This window comes from Ceratotherium simum, chromosome 17 (genome assembly GCF_057802395.1).
Source record: "Ceratotherium simum simum isolate JZ-2026a chromosome 17, ASM5780239v1, whole genome shotgun sequence".
NCBI lineage: Eukaryota > Metazoa > Chordata > Mammalia > Perissodactyla > Rhinocerotidae > Ceratotherium > Ceratotherium simum.
Genome location: NC_141916.1, coordinates 45,801,451 through 45,823,281, shown reverse-complemented (window position 1 = coordinate 45,823,281; position 21,831 = coordinate 45,801,451). Strand labels below are relative to the sequence as shown.

The following is a 21,831-nucleotide window of genomic DNA, read 5'->3' as shown; positions in this document are numbered from 1 at the left end:
GAACTAAAGACTTAGATAATCTCCAGTGAAGTAATCAAATACTTAGCTGAATGATTCTTTATAGAAGAATTATCTTGAGAAAGTTACACATCTTGGGTAGGAGAAATAAAGTCAAGCAATGTCTGATAAATTAATTTCAAATAATTTAAGATTATTTTTCTGATGTTATTTGTATAATGTCAAATTTTTCTTAGAATTTTACTTCCCATGAATTATATAATAATAGATGTAGATATTTTATGCATTATCCCAAATAATCAAAATAAAGTTGTTAAAATTTGGGGGAGATAAACATTATTAGATCATCAGTGTATTAAGCATTGCAGGTGCCTATCAGCACCTGAGATAAGGTTTAAAAAAAAAGGTTAACTGGGGCTGGCCCCGTGGCGTAGTGGTTAAGTGCGTGCGCTCTGCTGCTGGCGGCCTGGGTTCAGTTCCCAGGCGTGCACCAAGGCACCACTTGTCAGGCCACGCTGTGGCGGCATCCCACATAAAGTGGAGGAAGATTGGCACAGATATTAGCTCAGGGCCAGTCTTCCTCAGCAGAAAGAGGAGGATTGGCATGGATGTTAGCTCAGGGCTGATCTTCCTTACACACACACAAAAACAATTAACGAATTGGAATTCAAGTTAATTAATACCCAAGGGAAGAAAATAAAAATTGAGTCAAAAAGAGTTATTCACATTGATAAAAGGTACAACCTATAAAGAAGGTATGGCAGTCATGAAGTTTAAATACCAAATCACACACAAGCAAATTATATAACATAAATGCTATTTAAAATATGAGGATAGGGGCTGGCCCCATGGCGTAGTGGTTAAGTTTGGTGCATTCTGCTTCGGTGGCCCAGATTCACAGGTTTGGATCCCAGGCACAGACCTACACCACTAGTCAGCCATGCTGTAGCAGCAACCCACATATAAAGTAGAGGAAGACTGGGCCAGCCCCGTGGCTTAGTGGTTAAGTGTGCATGCTCTGCTACTGGCAGCCCAGGTTTGGATCCTGGGCATGCACTGATGCACTGCTTCTCCAGCCATGCTGAGGCTGCGTCCCACATACAGCAATTAGAAGGATGTGCAACTGTGACATACAACTATCTACTGGGGCTTTGGGGGAAAAAAAGGAGGAGGATTGGCAATAGATGTTAGCTCAGAGCTGGTCTTCCTCAGCAAAAAGAGGAGGATTAGCAAGGATGTTAGCTCAGGGCTGATCTTCCTCACAAAATAAATAAATAAACAAATAAACAAACCTTTAAAGTAGAGGAAGACTGGCACAGATGTTAGCTCGGGGCTAATCTTCCTCAGCAAAAAAAAAAATATGAGGATAAATTGACAGACACAAAAATATAGCAGGAAACATGATACTATTAGGCACAATATACATGGAGGAGACAAAAACAGTGATATAGTTTTTATTTTTTGAAAATATAGTTAACAATATTGAACAAATAGCTATAAATTAAATGTCATATTTTAAAACATATACTTTGCCCCCTTGTCCAGGATCCATAAGATATTTTCAAAAAATGGTCACAGATAAAACTTCAATAATTTCCAAAAAGAAGAAATTACACAAGTCATATTTCCTAGCCCAAATTTACAACTAAAAATTAATATTGATAACTAAAAGAAAAATTTCAACTCTCTAAATTTTTAATCTCTTTAATAATTGGGTTAAGATGAAATAAAAATAAAATTATGGATTACTTAGGAAATAATAAAATACAGTATAACATTTCAAAATTTGAGATGTGATCAAAGCTGTAATAGAAATAAATCCAGAGTAATAAATTGTACGTTTATTTTGAAAATAAAGAATCTAAAATGAAATGGGGATAATAGGTTTTGGAGAAATGGTAAAACATAGTATCAAGGAAATTATAGGGTTAGAAATAATAAGAATAAAAATTATTAAAAGTTTTTAAAAGGATAAATTGAGTAATGTTTTCTTTGAAGAAGCTAATATATAAATAGATTTCTGAAAAATATAATCAGAAGAAAATATAACACAGAATTAGAAATAAGAAAGGTGATAGAAGTTTTTTAATATTAGAAAGTACGATGTATGTATAAGTTTGTTCTAATTTTTTAAACAAAATATATGGCTTTAGAGGAAAATATAAATTACCAAATTTAACTCAAGAAAAAGTAGGAAGTCTAAACAGACAAAAATAAAAACAGTCAAAGATTCTGAAAATGTAACCAAAACATAACCTCCAGGGCAGAACTTTAAGGCAAATGGTTTACCAATAAATTTAAGGAACAGATAATTGTCACGGTATATCATCTTTTCAGAAAATAGAAATATATGGAAAACAACCCTACTTTAGTAAGACATGTTACCATATTATGAAATAAAGAAATAGATAATTTTCTCAGAACATTCACACGAGCCTATGTGTATTCAAAAGTAAATGTCAGAGGTTCTAGGGGTACAGACAACGAATCAGATTCTTGCTTTCAAGGAGTTCACAGACTAGAGAGGGAAGACATATAACGTCAAATGTTACCGTTACTGAAATCTACTTCCAGCAGTTTGGCAAACTACATGATCTGAATGAAACTTCTAGCACAAATGCTCTATTACTGTGGTCACAAGAAAATAAGGAAAATCTCCAAAGGGCAAAAAATAAAAAATAAAAAGACAGTGAAATAATAACTGAAGGTGATGGGTAAGCAAGCATCATATCTAGGGTTGCAATGGAGAGTAACTTTGGGGCCTCCTGTAAGGAGGTGAAGAAGTAGAATCTGAGACTCTTCCATCAAGATGGGACACTCAAAGGCGGCTAAACTCACAAATTGATAGAAGCATCTGGCCCAAAGGAGAAGCAAATGCTAATTTTCTCTGGAGGGCAGTATGCTGAGTTAGTTCCTTAGGACTTCTACAGATGATCGTCAACTACATATTAGTTCAGAATAAAAATCTGCCAAATACATGAAGACACAAGTCTTCGTGTGTGTCAGCAGAAAAACAAAACATTTAGATGTAGACCACCATGAACTCATATTGCATTTACCAGTTCATTCTGACTGCCAAATTATATTTCACCGTAATTTATTCATCTACTGTATTGTTGATACTGGTTCAAGACAAGGTTGATATAAGGGAAGCCATATTGTAGAAAAGAAACCCTATTGTAACTCTGAATGACCTCTAACTAACTCAGCTGGATATGCAGCATCCAGGAGATCTAACTGCTCTGTAGATTTCACAACCCCTAATCGTGCATGTACCTCCCAGCTGAGATAAGATGATAACTTTGTTCTTTTGAGTTCCTTAGGAATGTGATGACCCCTGAACAGAGTCTATGCTGACAGCCACCAGCAATGAAAACTGAAAGATCTGGTGTGGCAACTCCCAGTCTGTAACACCAGAAGGTCAACATTCCTAACCCCCTGCCCTATAACCCACCAGCCTATATAACTGCTGTAAGATTTTGTGCCCCCTTAAGATGGTTCTTTGAGACACTAGTTGGCCATCTTCCCCCTTGCTAGCAAGCTGTAATAAACTGCCCTTTCTTTTCCACCATCTTGCCTCTTGATGATTGGCTTTTGTCTCATGGCAAGCAGATCATGCCCTTTGTGCGGTGACATTGTCAATGTGCATTTGGTTTCTTTATTTTTGCTACCGTGAACAGTTCTATCAAGTACTTTAGTGATGGGCCTGCCCGGTGGCGCAAGCGGTTAAGAGCGCACCCTCTGCTGCGGTGGCCCGGGGTTCGCAGGTTCGGATCCCGGGTGCGCACCGACGCACTGCTTGTCAAGCCATGCTGTGGCGGTGTCCCATATAGAGTGGAGGAAGATAGGCATGGATGTTAGCCCAGGGCCAGTCTTCCTCAGCAAAAAAAGAGGAGGATTGGCAGATGTTAGCACAGGGTTGATCTCCTCAAAAAAAAAAAAAAAAGTACTTTAGTGAACATGTGCCCTGGAACATATGTGCTATAATTTCCCTTAGGCAAATACCCAGGAGTGGAACTGCTGGCTCAGCATATATGTGAATATATTTCCAAGTCCAAAAATAATGACAACTTGAAAATTTTTACCAGCCTAGTGAGTGCAAAATTGTATTTCACTGTGGTCTTGATTTGCAGTTCCCTGATGACTAATCAAGCTAAACATCTCTTCCTACGCTTACTGGCCATGTTTTTCCACTGTCTTTTGCTCATTTTTCTATTGGCTTGTTTGGCCTTGATTTTAATTTTTATCCAACTGTTTACTGAGCCAATGACACTATTCTGGTACCTGGACAAATTAAATATCCAACATGAGGAGGTTCCCCAAACACACCCAGTCTGGAAACTACTCTGGCATTTGGTGATGCTGGTTGTTCCCCAAGCTTAGCGTGGCCTTCCCCTTCTCCAATGGGCCTTCAGCTCAGAACAAATGTCACCTGATCTATGAAGACACCCCTAAATCTGACACTATTTGTTCTTCTGTACACCAATACCATTTCATTCATACCACTCTATTAGAGCAAACCACATGTGTACAACTAGACAGATGTCTTTCTCCTCCTTCTCTATTTACCGGGAAAAGAGAAGCTTCTTGATGGCAGAAACTGTGCTTATTTATCTCTGAATCTTCAAAAGTTATCAGTTCTTGGAAGAAGAGGTATTAAATGTTCAAAATTCAGAAGAGATGACTTTGCTACAGGATCTAATTTTAACAACATTCTGTTCACACTGTAAGGGAGACATTGCAGAGAAGCTTTAAGTTCAGTTCTTAATTTAACAAACATTTGTAGTAAGGCATTTTATTAGTCAACTTCAGAAAATCTCAGTCAGTTCCAATTTTAGATATTTTGCTGTGGTCTCAAATCATGTGACTCAGTTTTGTTTGGAAAATATGATTACTTCAAGACTGGCTACTACCATGGGACTCATACATACAAAAACAAAGATTTCTTGGGCTCAAATAATTTGGTTATATTTCATAAATTATATAAAACATGAACAAAAATAGCCATGCTACAAAGGAAAAATATAAGTTCTACTGGACAGGTAGAAAGAATTGAGGCGACTATCAAAAACACAAACAAAAAATTAAACAATTCCAAGGAATAGATATTTTGAATTGTCATACAAATTCTTATTTCCATGCTCCATTGGGGTCCTAACCTTCCTCCCCAATAATTTGATTCATGCTAAATTGGGGATTTAATGGGTACATTATGTATCTACTCAAATTCACTCATTCACTAAATATAAAGGCACAAAAGTGTGCTAGATAATGCCTTTCTTTTAAGTAACTCAGTTTTTCACTCACATTAAAGAAAGTTGAGCTGCTGGGACTCACTGCCCTAGGAATTTAACACAAGCATCATGGATACTATTGAGTCTTTATGGAGTAGGAAAAAGTACTTAGAAGTGAAATATTAGTAAATAGAGACAGGGGCCTCCACGGCAGAAGCAGTGGTACAGAAGGGTTAAAGTCAAGGGGTGCCGGGTCCAACAGGGCTGGGTTCAAATGCAGGCTCCAGTTCTTTCATTCTCGTATCAGTTTTCTCATCTGTAAAATGGTAATCAATAATAAATACTTCATAAATTTGCTGGAAAATCTAATGCAATTACGGAACACAATGTGTTCCAAAGGGCCGGGCACTCAATAAATGGTATATTGCCAGCCTCCACTGAGGGAATACAATATATTTCCCTGGCCAGAGTACATTTGAGACATATATCGCTTAAAACGAGACATATCTGCCTATCAGGCTGGGAAACTTCCCCAGAGCCCCTCCGGGCAATCGCCTAAAACTTCACGATGTTTAGACAAGCCAGAGCTGAGGGAGATTAGCAAAGATGCATGGAATCGCACTGTATTTGGAGGTCCTAAGCCCCTTCCCCACTTCCCTCATATAAACAGGTTAGGAGTGACAAAGCCAGGAGTAAAGCGAGGCCATCAAACTGACTTGGGTTTCAACGTCGCCTCCCTGGCGGCCCCTGCCAGCCTGTACGCAGGTGGGTCCCCTGTCTGCAGCCTCTACAGTCGCCTGGGGAAAGCGCCCTCAAACAAGCCCCTCCTGCGCCGCACCTTGCTCGAGGTCTCCTGGCCGAACGGCAGGATCACCGGGTAGCACTCCCCCACTACACAGCTCTCTCCCCCATACCATTTTCACCGAGCTTCTTAGAATCCAATATGCCACCCATCTCCCTTCCAGAGCCCCGGCGGCTCCGAAAAGTGCCTTTACTCAGAAGCCAGGGCTTATCTCCCGGCTGCGACCGGGTCGCAAGACACCCTCCCCAGAGCAACAGCAGGGCCAGGACGTTGAGCAGGACGCTGCCCTGCGCCCCTGGCCGCCCTGCCGGCTAATTCTTGGATTTCCACCGTCAGGGGTTCGAGTACCACCGCCGGTTATTCCGGGGTCCAGACGCTCACCTGCTCCGCGCAGCTAACTTTGTGCAGCTGGCCCACGGGTAGTGCGGGGGCCGCGAGCTTTGGCCCGGCCTTGGACTTCGCCCGCACTTCGCCGCCCTGCATTCGGCGTCTGAGCTCTTACACAAAACGTCGGCGAAGAAATAAAACTATTCACACCCGGCAAGACCCCAGCGCGCCACACGGGGACTGCGTTTCCCGCGTTCTGACTGGCCTGCAGCGGCGCTTCCCTATTGGGCGCCGGGACATCCCCAGCCCCGCGGTCTCGGAGGCCAGACCCGGGGCCGCACCGGCGAAGAACTGCCCCCTCTGACGCGAGGCCCTCCTGTCCAATCGGAGGCGGAAATACCGCTTGCCCTAATTTACACGTAAGCTGCCATATATATGTTCAGGGACAGAGGCCTCGGTTGCTTAGAAGCCCGCCATTTCTAAAATGCGGGTTTTTAAGGTAGAGATGCTTCCTTTTCCCAAACGGAATCCAAAGGCAAGCCAAGGACTCTGGCATCTGTCTCTGTACACGCAAGAGCGAGGTCACTACAGCCCTGCGCCGCACTCCCCAGGCTCCGTCCTCAGCGCGGCGCTGGGTTACCCCCAGAGCTCCACTGCCCGCACCTCCTCTCCTCCCAAGCACCAAGCCTGAAGCCTACAACCCGGAGCCACTTGCCGGAGCAGTTGCTCCCAGTTTTCTACTAAGAGGATCCAGAAAGCCTTATCTGAAGAGCCTATGGGCATTTAGATCTGATATTTATAGTTTAGCGCTGCGTTAGCCCTTTTCTTGACGTTTTGGGGGCCCTAAAAAGGGCCTTTTGGAGTCGGGAGATAAGCCACAGGAACAGCTCAGCCGCCGAAGCCGTAAAGGGTGCGGCCCTGGCGCTTCAGCGCATACACCACATCCATGGCCGTGACCGTCTTGCGCTTGGCATGCTCCGTGTAAGTCACGGCATCGCGGATGACGTTCTCCAGAAACACCTTCAGCACTCCCCGCGTCTCTTCGTAGATGAGCCCAGAAATGCGCTTGACACCCCCACGGCGAGCGAGGCGGCGAATAGCAGGCTTCGTGATGCCCTGGATGTTGTCCCGTAAGACCTTCCGGTGGCGCTTGGCGCCTCCCTTGCCCAGCCCTTTCCCCCCTTTGCCTCGGCCAGACATCCTTCAAGTAGACCTTGTCCTGGGTGAAAAACCAAGCAGCTAATGAGTTTGAGCCGTAGTCCAGAGTTTATATGCCCTGGTAGCGGACCTGTTTGAAAACCTGAAGCAAGTGGGCGGAGCCCTAGGTCCCAGGAGACTTTTTCCTCCTCACTATAGTGAGTCGAGCAAGCAGTAACCAAAACAAGACTGATTTTTTTGTTGTTTGCTTTTTTGGGAAAACTTTTGTTATTTTGCCATAAAATGGAGGACTCAATAGAATTTCTGTTGCCTTTTCTCAACGCTTAAATAAAAGTAGGCCAGATCCTATGCGCGCTCGGTTTCTCCTCCCCACCCCCCCGCCCCGTCTCTCCCTCGCGCGCCTGCGAATTCTAATTCTTTATTTTTTCCACCGGAATGCCTACTTTTATATTATCATTCTCAGACTAATGTGAAAATCAATGGGAACCAGGAATGCGTTACATTTTGTTAGATTTCAAAGCAATTGCTTTGTAGCTTTCATCCGTGGATCTTTTTCAGTCACTAGTGGGGGGAGAGGAAATTTTTTAATGGTTTCTTTTTCTCTTTTGTGGCTTCGCGGAGAAAGAATTAAAATTCTTTCAAAAGTCTAACCTTCCCCCCAGACTTTTCCCTTTCAGCTTCTTCTGCGCAATTTGCAGATTTTCCTGTCTTCTCCGCCCCACCCCACGCCCGCGTGTATTTCCTTTTCAACCAAATAACTATTTCTATGGTTATTTAGTTAAAATATTGTAAATTTCTTTTTATTTCATTCAGATCTGAGGTTCTCACATCTTCCACTTAAAAATTCAAAGTTTTTGTACAATAACGGGTGCCACGATCGTAGCTTTAAACAGATTCATACTGCACGTCCTCAGTCAGGAGGCTCTCCATCCTTTTAAGAGAATCCCTGAAAATAATTTCAGTAGTGTCACCGCTCTAGAAGACAAGACTCTCCGTCGTCCCAAAAGATTTTACTTCGATAAAAGGCAGCAGTATTTAGAAGATGATTTCCAACTCTTTCCCAGGCACTTAACATGTAAAGAAACGAATATTTTAATAAATTGTGCTCCCTATCCTTAGTCTTGAAGAATTGCTTTTCCGGCAGGAAAGCTTTATGGTAAATATTTATTGTATATCTAAAAGCTTATAATTTGCCATCTCCATAACACAAAAAGTACTTTTTGTTTGCTTGTTTGTTTAAAGATGAATTAACTTGGAACACTGTTTGGCTGAAAAAAACTCCTAAATAGTCAAAATGTACCGTGTAATTTTAATCCTTGACTCACAGGGAAGAAGAAAATTCTATCAGATCTTGAAGAGATCAGGATTCTCATAATGGTAAAATAGGTTGATTTATTTGTATTTACTAAGATTAAAAAATCAAAGTTAGAATATTTTCAAGCTAGAAATCTCTCTTGCTTCCAAGAATAGAAGGACAGTGTCCAAAATAATAATAATAACTGTTAAAAATTTCCCATGGTATGGGCAAAAATTTATGCTAAATTTACACAACTCATTCCAGGTCAACATCTTGTCAATAACTGCATCAGAGATTTGTAGGCCATTCATTCAATTTATCTAACAGTCATTGGATGCTTACTAATGTATTTAATCTTCAAAATAACACTTTGGGATAGGTACAGGGGTTCAATAACTTGTGGAAGATTAGCTGGTAAGTGGTAGAGCCAGGATTTGGACTGAGACGGTCTGGCTCCACGATGACCGCTTTAGTCGTGACAATATACGACTTCTCAGCTCCAAAGACGTTTATTGAGTCCCTACCGTATATACGTTAATCATTGTTCTAGGCAATAAGGGCATATACATAAATAGTTAAAAAATGTTATTTCAATGAAATCAAATCTTTATTAGGACGGTGAGAGGGTAAATTCGTTTTAATTTACTTAGATTTTATAATCCCCATAAAATATCGCTTACTTTAATGTGTGTTTAATATTACTTCACGTAGTAGTGTAATTGTATGAGTGTGGAATATGTTGAGGTAAATGAAATTACCTCAATGAATTAGTCGAAAGTAATTTCTAATTCCAAACAAAAAAAAAAAACCTATTTTGTTCCAAATGCTATGACTCCGCAGTTTGGGTGTATAAGGCAAGTTGCTGCCGTTCTTCCTTTAGTCTTTTCATTATCTTGTCTTTTCATGATCTCTTACCGCTGCATGGGCAATGGAGGGGCTGGGAAAGGGGAAGGCCAAGCGCCACCGGAATGTCTTACGAGACTTTATTTACGTCTAGTCTCGTCTACTAGGAGACTCAGAGTCTTCGTGGAGAACGTGATCCGAGGCCCAGAGATCAATAAGGAGCAAGTTAAGGCCAAGCAGCCTCAGCGACTGAGCTGCGCCTCTGGCTTCTCCCTGGAATCCAGAGGCTCTTTTCCGGCTCATAACCTCAAAGACAAGAGATGTTAGGTTTAGGCGAAGATAGTCTTCATGTCTAGTCTAGCACTCTAGTTTCGCAGCCTTTAGAAGCGAAGATTGGCAGCCTGTGAGCGGCAGAACTGTGCGGGGAGTCCAGTGTCACCTGGTCTGGTTTAGAAAGTTCAGACGGCCAGCTCCGTCCGAAGCCTCTTTTGGAGCCAGCTCCCCACACTGCAAGGTAACAGCAGGTGCCCCTGGGTTTGTAGGAGACAAGGCGTTTATTTAAGGGAACAGGAAACGTACCCTGCACTGGGCAGGCCGAATTCGGTAGAGAGGTGATTTCGCTTGAGGAGCAGTGTTGCCCGCAAGCACGGGCTCTAGAGTCAGTTAACTACCTGGCTACGACCTCAAGTGCTAGAGGCATTTCTTGCTGGAGCGCTTCGTACTTGTAGACGGAGTAGCTCTTCCGGATTTTTGTTTCTAACCACGGTTCCGTAATTCTTAAGACGTTCTTTTCCTGGGAGTGAGCGTGGACGTTGAAATCTTAGGACCCAATAAATTCAACGGAGCCCTCAAACGCGGAGCAGGCGGGTCTGGCTATTCATATGAGGGGTTATGTAAATAAGTACTAGAAGTTTGCTCTTTTGATTGGATAGAGCTGGAGAAGGCGGTCCCTGTGCCAGCGCGCTAGCTGGCCGGGGAGCCTGCCTGTCATTGGTCATCGGAGCCGAGGATGTTGCGGCGCCCAATGGGAAGGCGCTGCCTAGTATCAGCAAAGTGTTGGTAGAGGCAGTTCGGGTGTGGTACCTTGCATTCCCATTCTCCAACCGGGATCGCTGGGGGCTTTTTTCCGTCACTGGAGTTTTAGGCGAGAGGTGAACATGTCTGGTCGCGGCAAGCAGGGCGGCAAAGTGCGGGCGAAGGCCAAGTCCCGGTCGTCGCGCGCGGGCCTGCAGTTCCCAGTGGGCCGAGTGCACAGACTGCTGCGCAAAGGGAATTACGCGGAGCGAGTCGGCGCTGGGGCGCCTGTGTACCTGGCCGCGGTGTTGGAGTACCTGACGGCGGAGATCCTGGAGTTGGCTGGCAACGCTGCTCGTGACAACAAGAAGACCAGGATAATCCCTCGCCACCTGCAACTGGCCATCCGCAACGACGAGGAGCTAAACAAGCTGCTGGGGAAAGTGACCATCGCTCAGGGCGGCGTCCTGCCCAACATCCAGGCCGTGCTGCTGCCCAAGAAGACGGAGAGTCAGAAGGCGAAGAGCAAGTGACCCTGACGCCGCCACGGGGGAGCTGGCTTCCCCAGCAAAGGCTCTTTTCGTAGCCATCCCAGAATGTTTTTGCATATGCTCGTGTCACCGAGGGCCGGCTAGATCTAGCGGGGAGGTGGGCGGCGAGGGCCCCCCCGGGGTCGGAGGCCAATAAAGTCGGTGAAAATCGTGTGGTTGAGAGAGCTATGTAGTCGCGGGGACCTGCTGGATGACCCCGGGGGGCGACCGGGAGACCTCTGGAGCAGGTACTGGTGGATCGGCTTCAGCCACTTTCTAGACTGCTTTGGTCCGCACCCTCGAGTTGTTATGGGCGGATGGGGGAAACCGGGAGGGACCCACTGGTCTGGAAGTGGGCAGAGATGGGAGCTCTCCCTACTCGCCTTAAGGCAAAGGAGAGGCAGAGTAGGTGCGGGTGAGGCAAGGGGGGTTATTTTTAGGGCCCCTTCCCAGGGCCCTTGCTCTCCTGTCTTCTCTTGGCAGTTCAGGACCCAGTGTGAGGAAAGAGATGGTGGCGGTGAGTTGGTCTCGTGCAGGGAGTTGGCTCTCTGGCCATACTTTTCAAAAGATGGACTAACTTTCCATCTTGGAAGAGTGGCTCTGATGACACAGTGTCAACTTAACAGATTTTTCTTAGCCTAATAGTTGTTGTGTTTTCATGTTTTGGGTATCAGATATTTTTATATATACACTTATGTTCACATTTCTTTAAAATGAAGGAGACATTCAGTAGTATGTGTAATACAGAAGCGTGAGTCATGAGGATGGAAATTTGTTCCCCTGACACTCATGTTGCATAACAGTGTAGTGTCTTTAGTCATGAGTTCCTTATGCTTACAGCTTTTAAAATGATTTCTCAAGTTTCTAGCTTCATAGTGGTCTTGTTTCCAGCATATATTTCTTTGGAAATGTAATTGGTTTGATTTTGGTTTATAATAACAAATAACCTGTTTGAAGTCAGTTATGTTCTCCAACTGGGTGAAGTAATGACCTCATTCCAACAATGCCTTTAGGGGTTGCACTGCTTAATGGCACAGCAATGCTGTAATAAATATGTGAGATGTGAGAAAAGGTAAGGACAAATGATTTAAGTGCAGGAAGAAACACATTTCAGATCAGGAATCCACATTGACAAGTTAAACACTAGCAATCCTATTCTGCCCTTGGCTGACTCTTCCATTTCAGTCTTATTCAAAAACTTCATCTTGGCCCACAGGGCCCACAAAAAGGTCCCAGTTTAGATTTCACATCTTTGGATTCATCTTTCCTGTGAGTCAGAGTTGAAGTCTTCCTGAAAAAGAAAATATGGTATGTCTTCATCCTTAGCAGTGGTTGGCCCATTTTCCCACATGGACTTTACTTCTTCCTCAGTATAGATTGAGCCTCTCTATATGCCGTGCTCAGTACTCGGTGATGGGAGTACAGCTGTGAATGAGACCAACTAGATTTCCACTCTTTGGAGCTCGCTCTTTTTTTCTTGGTAACTGAAGACAGGGCGATGAACAAATAAGTTAATGTCAGAGAGAGGATTCCACTTCAGCTTGTCTTGGTACTTGTGTCTCTCTGCTGCTTGTGGAATAAATGTTGGGATTACTTCTCCCGTGCGGACATCTTTGAGGTGTACAAAGATCAGGCCACACACACCTCTGTGAAGAGGCAGATTAGTGCCCCCTAATTCCTGAGGAGTATTTAAACCCCACGGGTACCATGGGCAGGTGCCATGGTATCCAGCTATTTACTCCACTCCTCACCTTCCATCCAGAAGGCTTCCTCATATGTAAAATAGTCATAATACCTATTCTGAGGACTGAGATTTTAGCCATATATTAGGCGATCAATAAATTGAAAGAAGTGCCATTTCCTAGAGGATTTGGGCTTACCCTTATAGGTTAAGGTATAGGTAACCATAACTAATAGGATTTTTTTTGGTTTGCTTTTAATGCCCAGTTGTTAGGATACTTCACAATGTTACCACTTTGGGGACATGATGAGCAGTGGAGCAAAAAAATTAATTATGTATCAAATTCTGGTTTTGACATTTAAATCTTAATTTCCTAGAAGGTTTGAGGCATCTGAAAGATTATTACCAAAATGGTGAAGAAATAAGGACAAGGGGAACCAAGACATTTATAAGAAAGAAACAATTTTTTCTTTCCCTCTGAAGATTAACAGGAGTCTGTCTATCTAACCCTGTTACTTTACTGGTGAGACAGACAAGATGCGAAGTACCCACCCCCACCCCACCTCCACAGCCACTGCCCCTGGATTCTCAGGTTCCCCTCAAATACTTCAACCAGTGCTGCACCATTTCTGTTTTTGAGGGTTTTTTTAACCTGAATAATTTATTGGCCATTAAAAATGCATCTCTTGCAAAATCAATTCAGCCTGTGATCCTTGATGAGCAAACGGTTCTTGCCGACGTATGATTGTTAATTTAAAAGGCCACTATTTCTTCAAGCACAAGACCCTGTGGGAGAAGACTTAGGACAAAAACTGGTGGGACCTGAATTCTGATTTTTTATAGATTTATAATCTGTATTGTATTTATAGACACACATACTCTTTCCTGCAGAGATAAGCCATTCAATGTGGCAGGCTGTGACTTGGCCAGTATTTGTTTGTTCGTTGTTTTTCCTGCAGGGCCAGTCTTGTCTTTGTGTCTATGAGAACTGGTCTGTTTAGTTTTGTCTGCTTGGAATCAAAAGGTTTAGTCTGGTCTTGTAATTGGTGATGACTAGCCTACTACATGCAGACCCTTTACAAATCCCCTTGTAACAGTTCAAAGGTCATATACCATGGTGTTTAAGAACTCAGGCTCTCAGGAGTGAGACCTAGGTTCAAATCCATTCTGCTTCTTACTAGTTGTGTGGTTTGGGGAATGTTACTCAATCTCATTAAAGCTCAGTTTCATCTATTAAGTGAGCATAATAATAGAGTTTACATCAGTGGATTTTGTGGAGGATTCAATGAGATAATGTGAATGAGTTTCCCATATAGAAATGTGGTGAGTGAATAGTAACTATTCATATTTCTATGTGAAACTGGTTTTAGAGCAAGTAGCATAAGTTATGGGACCTATTGAAATAGGGAAACATGGCATTCTACCAATCCTGCGACTTTTCTGATAGCAAACCATAAAAACAAGTTTAGCGGCTGTTTTACTAATTACAGGACACAACACAGCTCAATTTATAATAGAAAAGAGAGTAATCAATGGTAAAAGCTTGTGAACCTTAATTTGCATTTCCCCCCAAGACAGTCTAGTTTGGAGTTAATGGCTTGTTAAGTTTACCCACGCAGATTAAAAATGGAACCTGTTGGTTCAACAGGTCATTGAGCATATATTATGTGTTACACTTATGATTGATATCCAGCTGTTGAAAAATGATTATAATATAATCAAAAAGATGATTATAATCTAGCAGGCTACATGTGAAGAAAGGGAGATGCCGAGGGTATTACAGTAACAGGGAATAGAGGCACCTGTGTCCCTCAGCCTGGTGGGGAGAGTGGCACCTGAGATAGGTCCAGGTGTAAGAGCTAGCCTGACAGGATAGGGTGTTCTGGGCGGAGAGGCAGCACGCACAAAGGCACGAGGATCAAAAGACAATACCTGCAGCTGGGTATGAGGGAATCTAGGGGAAAAGTTCTGGCCTGGAGATGAGAATTTGGGAGTCATGGCTAAAAATGGTCAGAGTAGATAGAATCATCCAGAGGGAAGGTATGTATAGATAGATGTGTAAGTGAACATATAGAAAACAGACACAGCCAACAGGAGACGTGGGGATCTATGAGATCTGATCGACTGGCAGAGGAAGAGGAGTTGGTAAGGAGATGAGAAGACATGGCCTGAAGGACGCCAGGAGAGAGTGTCAAAGGACTGAGATTTTTCGCAATATGGGTCACTGCACTCCCTGACACCCCCTGACTTGTTTATACTTTGCCATATACTAGAAAACGTTCTTTGCAAGTTATTACACTTTCCCCCACACAGGAAATGCTGACAAGCTGGCTCACTTTACTAATGGCATTGGAATGGATATGCATTTTTACCCTTTACAGTTTTACACTGCACGTACAGAAATTCAGGGTATATATGGTGACAGCAAAAACATTTTTTTAAAAAGTCAAGAAGAATATTGGTAAAGAACTCTTTAAAGATATATCTTTTATTTTCATTTCATTGACTTGAATATAGTTTTTTACATGTTTTAATTTTAATTAAAGTTAATTTTTTTTCCTTTTTTTTTTTTTTTGTGAGGAAGATCAGCCCTGAGCTAACATCCACCAATCCTCCTCTTTTTTTGCTGAGGAAGACTGGCCCTGGGCTAACATCCATGCCCATCTTCATCCACTTTATATGGGACGCCGCCACAGCATGGCTCGCCAAGCAGCGCATTGGTGCGTGCCCAGGATCTGAACCGGCGAACCCTGGGCCGCCGCAGCGGAGCACACACACTTAACAGCTTGTGCCACTGGGCCTGCCCTAATTATAGCTAATTTTAATTAAAGTTTTAATTTTAAGGAAGTTATAGAAACTGATAACAATGTAGATATTTAATTAATTGATTATTTTCTTAAAAGATATATGGCTTATAAATATCACTTGTAAAGAGTTATAGTGTTTTATTGACATATAACATTATATTAGTTTCAGGTGTACAACATAATGATTCGATATTTGTGTATATTGCAAAATGATCACCACAATAAGTCTAGTTAACATCCATCACCATATATAGTAAAAAATTTATTTTTTCTTGCGATAACTTTTAAGATTTACTCTTTTAGCAACTTTTAAATATATAATACAGTATTGTTAACTATAGTCACCACCATGACTATAGTTAATGATAAAGGTGTACATTATATCACCATGACCTATTTATTTTATAACTGGAAGTTTGTACCTTTTCACCCCCTTTACCCATTTCTCCCACCCCTCACCTCCCACCTCTGGCAACCACCAATCTGTTCTCTGTATCAGTGAGCTTGGTTTTTTGTTTTTTGGGCTTTTTTGATTCCACATATAAGTGAGATCACATGGTATTTGTCTTTCTCTGTCTGATTTATTTCACTTAGCATAATACACTCAAGGTCCATCCGTGTTGTCACAAATGGCAAGGTTTCATTCTTTTTTATGGCTGAATATATTCCATTGTATATATATACGCCACAGTTTCTTTATCCATTCATCTGTTGATAGACACTTAGGTTGTTTCCATATCTCGGCTATTGTAAATAATGCTGCAATGAACATGGGGGTGCATCTGTGTTTTTGAGTTAGTGTAATGTAGGTATTTTAGAATGTATAAAACATGAGAAATTTGACCCTGACAAGCCAAACTTTTTTTGTCAGTTGATATTTAGTTTCCCAAGAGAGAGGAATAGAGAGTAAAAGGAACAGGAAAAAAAAAAAAATAGGATGGCTTCAGGCAGATTTGAAATTATCACTGTAAAACTTTATTTTGTTTTCTCTGCAAGGAGAGGAAAGTAAGTTCAGGTGTTGAAAAACGTTTTAACGTATACATACACAAAAGAGAATGACAGCACATTTGGATAGTGACTCAGGTCCTTGATAATTTTATCCAGCTATGCAGTTAAAAAGCCAGCAGTGTTAACTCCAAATTATGGAAAGGAAGGAGGGAGGATAAGGCCTACATTAAACAAAATTATCTTTCTTTCTGACAAATCAGACAAACAATCTGCTCGTGAGGGTTCATTTGCTTTCTGTTCTAAAGTACTTCTCAAATGAACTTGTTCATGTCAGAAGCCCAAGTGGCCACTGCAATTCTAAAATATCCCTGATGAAATTGTGCCTGTTAGAGAGGTAGCTATACAAATTACCATTAAAATGAGAAAGCATGAAGGAAGCAGGTGTTTGGCTAGAAGGGGTTTAGTTTTAGATTGATGACCAGGAGAAAATACAATGGTTTGTAAAGATGGGTAATTTCTGATCTCCAGAACTTAGCTAATGGCGCACTGATCACGGATCCAGACGGACAAAACTAAATGGACCAGTTCTCAGGGACACAAAGACAAGAGTGAGGAAGAAGACTTTATCAGATTTAGAAATGGCAACCCAAAGCAAGAGTTTGTCCTCAGGTCATTGGTCTGAGAAGACCTTCTGAACTCAGCCGTCTGGGCTTAGCTTGAAAACTGACTCGTCAGACCTGTATCCACCCTCTCCCTATGGACTTTGCTCTTATAGATAACACTAAATATCAAGGAAGCTAACAAGCAACGAGGCAGGGAATAGAAGACTAAAAACAATTTTACCAAGGAATACTAATCTGATCAGGGAATCAAAAAAGTTCCAAGAGATCTTACTCCGAGGGAAACAAAATAAACTTAACACTGAAGTGCTTCAACAAAATATAGGAACTCAATTCAGCATGCACTTACCTCCCAGCCCTGAGCAGGTGGGACCTCATACAGCGACAATCACAAGGGGTCTCAGGTGTGCACACTATTACTGAGTTGAGAGTCCTGGTCACTGTAGCTGAATTTGTATTTTGGTCTATGCCCTTCAGCCAAAGACCGCCAGGAACATACTTGTGGTTGAATAAGTTTGGTTTATTGCTTTTCGCAGCAAGAGAGAACACACACAGTGGGGAAAAGTGGGATGTCTCACTAAGAGGATGTTAGAAAAGATTTATTATAGGTTTCGGGTTTGTGTTCACTGGTTTGGGGGCTTTGCCCAAGATTGCGTGCTGTTGGGAGTCGAGGTAAGTTTATGATTCGGTAGCTTAATACATCTAATAAAGTGCAAGGAGTAAAGTGAAGCTAAAGGTGGAATTAGTGAATATACTAATGCATATTGGCCAGCATAGGGGGCTGTCTGGTCATTTTTGTGGTTTGGACGACGCTCATGTTTTTGTGTTCAGATGTGATTACAGAATAGTCTTGTTTTTGTTTTGATTTTTCATGGTCACAGAAAGGCCTTGTTTGGTGTTGGTGTTCTGTGAAATTGTTTATGCTCAACAGAACACCACAGTGTAGCTGTGTCAGGCCAACTCCTAGCAAGGCCAAGGCCTGGCCGATAGTCCAGACCAGTTATGAGCTGTCATGGGCTGCTTTTCTCTTTCTCATCAGCTAAAGAAATAACGTGACACCCGGAAGAGGGTTTGTCAGCAGTGGAAGTAGACACCGACATCTCAAGGCAAATGTTGGCAGTGACCAAGCACCACGCATAAGAGGGAGCTACTGTCTATGAGTAGTTCAGTCCCACATTTATGTACTTTAAACATCCAAATTCCCTAGCAACGGCCCCTTGTTTTCATGTTCATCAAGGAACTTTTTATCTTGAATTTATCTTTTTGTGTGTGTCTTCATATAGGGTAAGAATGTTCTAGTTTCTTTAACATGATAATCCGTATTTTTCTAATAATAAATTATATTCCAAATTTAAACCATATTTATATATACTTGTATATTTTTTATATATATTTGAGTTTATATATTAGGTAAATACCAAGAACTCACTTTCCTTCCTTCTTCCAATATCCTGCTTCTCATTGCCCAATCCAAATAGAAACCAATAAATTATTCTAATTTGAACTTATGTCAGAAAAACACACTCAACCCAATAAAAATCTAGGCCTTTATTCATAAGCTTGCTAAGCCTTAGCTCTCTCATGCATAAGTAGGATAATGTAGCCCATATTATAAAGCTGTTAGTGACTAGTGTGTGGTAAGAGCTCCATGAATTACTACTATTGTTAGGATATACTGCCTTATAGTTTCTGCTTCACGTCTCTCTCTTTTGAGTTCCTGTCTCTCATTCATTGTTTGTGATGTATATCCCCTTCCTGCCTCCTGAGCTTCATGCTTCACCCGCCTCCTTAAGATTTCCATGATGTTATCTCACAGGGATTCAACCTCAGCCTGGTCCAGATTGGACCACTTCCCTTCGTTCTGCTCCCCTCTCCCCCAGTCTACTGCATGGGTTTGAATTTCTGCCCCTTTAGTTGTGTAAACCTGGGCAAGTTATTTAATCATTCTATGCCTCAATCAACACATCTGTAAAACGAAGGAAATGACAGTAGCTACCTCCCAGGGTTGGAGTAAGGATTAAATAAATTCAGACACATAAAGCACTTCCAAGGATGCCTGGCGCACAGGCATGGTGTGTGTGGTCCTATGAATGTTAGCTGCTGTTATCATCCTTGTCCTCCTCTTCAGCATCATCACCCTTAATAAACCAGCATCACACCCTTTATTCTCTGAATAACGACACTACCATGCATCCAAAGCCCTAAGCTAGAGACTCATTTCTCTTTCTGCCTCATCCTGTATGTCAAATTGGTCATCCAGTCTTGTGCTTCCTATCTCTGAAATAAATCTTTCAACACCTTTCTTCCATGCTCCTGTGCTAGTCTGTGTACGCTTCCTCTTTTGCCTGCCATGGTCTCCTAATGTGTCTTCCCACCTCTGGTCTTTCACCCTTGAGTCAATCCCCTACATCACAGCCACAGTCTCATTCTGAAAATGCACAAGTTATTCTTTTTTTTTTGGTGAGAAAGATCAGCCCTGAGCTAACATCCATGCCAATCCTCCTCTTTTTGCTGAGGAAGACTGGCCCTCGGCTAACATCCGTGCCCATCTTCCTCCACTTTATGTGGGATGCCGCCACAGCATGGCTTGACAAGTGGTGCGTCGGTGCGCGCCCGGGATCCGAACCGGGGCCTCCAGCAGCAGAGCACGAGCACTTAACCGCTACGCCACTGGGCCGCCCCCAGCACAAGTTATTCTAACAAGCACTTACATTGTATTTATCATGTGCCAAACACTATTCTGAGAGTTTTATGTTATTAACTCATTTGTTATTTGTATTCAATGACTTTTCCCTCTTTCATATATGATTTATTTATTCAGTAAATCTTATATTTATTCAATAAATCAGGTACTAAATCAGCTAGGATCCTGTCAGGAAACAGATGGCATGCTCAAATGTGGTGATTTGAGGACATTTAATAACGGGACTATTTACAGTGATGTGAGTAGCATACAGAAAAGCCACGTGAAAGGACTAGTGACAGCTGGGCTCCACTACCACCCCTAGGCTTGATGGAGTGAAAGGAAGGAGTGGTCCCAGACCTGGCAGGAGATTGTATGGAGGGGGCTGGCATGGCAGGAGGAGTCAAGGGAAGCTAACTCAAGGCAGCTGTGCAGGGGAGTAATTCCCATGACCTCACTTCCCCCCTCCCTCCCACATCCTGCTTCTCATTGGCCAGCCCAAAGGAAAGCCAAAAGACAAGAAAGCCTATTGATGCAATCTCTACAATTCAGCCTCCTGGGGGCATAGAGAAGCATGGAAACATGTAAAGAGAGGATCTGGATCCCTTAGATATCCAAATATAGGGTGAGCAGGCACCCACAGCCAAGGGGGAGGAAAGTAATTGGACCTTTCCTGGCATGACAAAGGTTATTTCCTCACAAAACCCTTGATATACAGAGTATTCTAGCAAGAGCAAACAGGACAGACGGAATCCCTGTGTTCCTGAAGCTTCCACAAGAGTAGTCCTTAAATGAAGTCTATAAAACATAGATTCCAGCCTGTTCTTTTGCCATTTTTTCATATATATACCACTCACCAGCCATAAGAAACTACCTCCTGTCTCTTCCAGCAGCAGGGGCTAGGAGCACAGGGAACTCACAAGCACTCTGCTTTGCTTCAGCCCCTTGACCAGAACTAGCCCCTGCTTAATTCAACTGCAAGGAAGGCTGGAGATTTAGAAGAGCTGATGGAATATTTTAGTGAGTACCATTGTCTCTGTCAGAGTTTTTCAGAGCACTTTATGCTCATTTCCTAGTTCTTAGCTTTGTCCTATTTAACAAACCTCTAACGTGGAGTCTGCCAGTCACTTGGGGTTCTCTTGAGATTTTTTAAGAACAAAAATGACAACAAAAAAGTTTTATCGTTAGCTAGTACACATAAGCTGACAGAGCCTAACCCCCTGCCAGAAGGAGCTTGAGAAATATTCCATTTGGTTTTGTCAAAAGAATTTGTGCTAATAATTTTATAACTACGTTATGATAGTGGAAGTAAAGAAGCCTGAATTTTCTTCGTGCTCACGTGGGACGGTTATGAATTTATTGCCTCTCAGCTCCACATCCAAACTTGATCACTGGCTGTGAGATAAGAGGTAGAATTCCTTTAGGCATTTCTCCATTATAAGCGTGTTAAGCTTATACCTCTCAGTAGAGGGCAGTGGAGGGACTTTGCAGGAGGAAAGGACGTCTCTTGCTTGCTCTGGCCGCTGTGTGGTCGTGGTCCGTAAGCAGTGAGGGCGTGAGGACCTCAGGCGGAGCTCTGCCCCAGCCACGGGCCCAGAATGCACAGCCCCTCCATGCCCAGGCCCTGACTTGCCCCAGGGACCACCTTCCCTCGGCCCTCCCAACGGGGAAACCGCACATTGTCGGCCACCAGCCTTCAGCAGTGCTGACTCTCTGGCATGCCCATCTCCCCAGAGTTGATCTCCTGTGCCCTTTCCGAGAGGTGGAGTTCGACAGGCAGCCTGCCTCAGTGCACGCTTCTCCCTAAGAAGGCACGGTTGAGTGGTTGTGACAGAGACTGTACAGCTTGCAGAGCCCAAAATATTTACCATCTGGCCCTTTATAGAAAGTTTACTGATCCCTGTTCTAGTCTATTGATGGAAACAAAAA

At 42.7% G+C, this 21,831-nt stretch overlaps 2 protein-coding genes across 2 annotated transcripts; one reads left to right on the top strand and one right to left on the bottom strand.

Moving 5' to 3' along the window:
• Positions 1-2,058: 2,058 nt before the first annotated feature.
• Positions 2,059-7,552, bottom strand: H4C16 (H4 histone 16). The gene is made up of 2 exons (XM_087442711.1): positions 6,376-7,552; positions 2,059-5,508 (listed from the first exon to the last, which is right to left on the bottom strand). Exon 1 carries the CDS (start codon positions 7,519-7,521, stop codon positions 7,210-7,212), a length of 312 nt encoding a protein of 103 aa, XP_087298837.1. The 5' UTR covers positions 7,522-7,552; the 3' UTR covers positions 2,059-5,508; positions 6,376-7,209.
• Positions 7,553-10,638: 3,086 nt separating this feature from the next.
• On the top strand, positions 10,639-11,337 carry H2AJ (H2A.J histone). Its single transcript, XM_004435401.3, has one exon. The coding sequence runs from the start codon at positions 10,777-10,779 to the stop codon at positions 11,164-11,166; it is 390 nt and encodes a 129-aa protein (XP_004435458.1). The 5' UTR covers positions 10,639-10,776; the 3' UTR covers positions 11,167-11,337.
• The last annotated feature ends 10,494 nt before the right edge of the window (positions 11,338-21,831 follow it).

Bases quoted from the DNA above. Each gene is read 5' to 3' on its own strand.
- H4C16 (XM_087442711.1), bottom strand. From the start codon at position 7,521: ATGTCTGGCCGAGGCAAAGGGGGGAAAGGGCTGGGCAAGGGAGGCGCC.
- H2AJ (XM_004435401.3), top strand. From the start codon at position 10,777: ATGTCTGGTCGCGGCAAGCAGGGCGGCAAAGTGCGGGCGAAGGCCAAG.